We start from the raw sequence: 1,498 nt of genomic DNA on the forward strand, positions 1-1,498 counted from the left end.
CGCGGGTCTCGTGATATTGTTTCTGTTTCGCAGCTCTGAATGAGTCGTGATATTATCTCCATATTTCTTACAGTGTTGAAGAAAGTAATAAGCTGCTGCTGCCCTTCGCGAGCACAGATTTCTTGATTTCGGATAACATCGGGATAGCTGACCAAATTTCGGCTGTTCTTTTCGCATTCATTTCCTCTGAAACATGTGATGACAACCCGTTGCCTAGCAATGAACGTCTCTGCGGCTTCCCTCTTGTCCCAAGATTCCGACATTACGCACCATATCACAATGCCCTCTTTTTAGGAACTAGCTATTTGTTAAGTCGTCAGCTTGTCCAGATATACTAACAAGTCTCTGTGTCATTGTGGATCGGAAATATAGCATTTACGTGCGTAATTCTATTTGCTTACGCCGAATTTTCTTATTCAGACAACATGGCACAGTATTTTTAGGTGCAATCGATATATTGGCTTTGTTCTCAGCAGCTCTCCGAACGTCCCTTGGTATTTTGTTTGCTTATTACAACCACCACATAGGGTAGAAATTTTAGTACCTTGGTTAGGGGTTTATTTAGTTGGTTTGTTTCGTTTCGTTTTTTTTTTTTTGCTCCAGCTCTTCCACTCCTCTGTCTTTTTCAGTTTTCATGGCCAAATATATCCTTGTGCTTCCCCCTTGATCGATCCCTGGTCTTACGAATGAAATCACTTGCGTTAGGCAAACCCATGACAACACAGACCGACAGAGCTATTCTGCATGCAATCATATTACTCGCTTCAAACCATTCATTAGAGTTTTCGTCGTAGTATTCTACTTCATGTTTGGTGGTGGAACGGCTGAACCCTCCGATGGCGAAGATCTTGTCTTCAACCACTTCAATACCGAATTTACTGCGGGATCTACGCATATGAGAGATAAGCGTCCATGTCCCCGTTATGGGATTGTACTTCTCGCCACTAGACCTGCGAATCCTACCGTCCAGGCCTCCTATGGCGTACACGTGCCCATGGTAGCCGATGCAGGAAAGGCCGCTACGTCTGAAATTCATGGCCGGAATAAAGATCCATTGGTTGGTCTTTGGGTCGTATACCTCTGCTGATTTCATACAATCCCCACCGTTCAATCCACCAACGACGTAGATCTTGCCGTTCAGCGTGGCTGCACTGGCATCGGAGCGCCGTACATTCATGGGCGCTATGAAGGACCACTGGTTCTTCTGGTAGTCATAACGCTCAGCTGTTCTCTGGAGGCGGATGCCGTCATAGCCACCCATAGCGTACACTACGTCTTCCAACACTGTCACGCTCAGGTAGCACCTGGGTGTGTTCATGGGTGACACCTCGCACCACGTTTTCTCCACAGCGTTGAAGCATCGACACGAACTCAAATAATCCTGGCCGTTGTAGCCTCCGATCACGTAAATGTTGAAACCGATCACTGCCGTGCCATGGAATGCTCGCGGACCGGCCGGGTCAACCGCTTCTACTTCAAACCATCGGTCTGCTCGTGC

At 47.0% G+C, this 1,498-nt stretch overlaps 1 protein-coding gene across 1 annotated transcript; it reads right to left on the bottom strand.

The window, feature by feature from the left end:
- Positions 1 to 583: 583 nt before the first annotated feature.
- On the bottom strand, positions 584 to 1,488 carry LOC111864223 (kelch-like protein 10; the record flags this gene model as incomplete). The annotated part of the gene is made up of 1 exon (XM_023851310.2): positions 584 to 1,488. A coding segment is annotated over one exon (863 nt), but the record flags the coding sequence as incomplete, so codon positions are not given.
- Between the last annotated feature and the right edge of the window lie 10 nt (positions 1,489 to 1,498).

Source organism: Cryptotermes secundus, unplaced genomic scaffold, assembly GCF_002891405.2.
Source record: "Cryptotermes secundus unplaced genomic scaffold, Csec_1.0 scaffold3784, whole genome shotgun sequence".
Classification (NCBI taxonomy): domain Eukaryota; kingdom Metazoa; phylum Arthropoda; class Insecta; order Blattodea; family Kalotermitidae; genus Cryptotermes; species Cryptotermes secundus.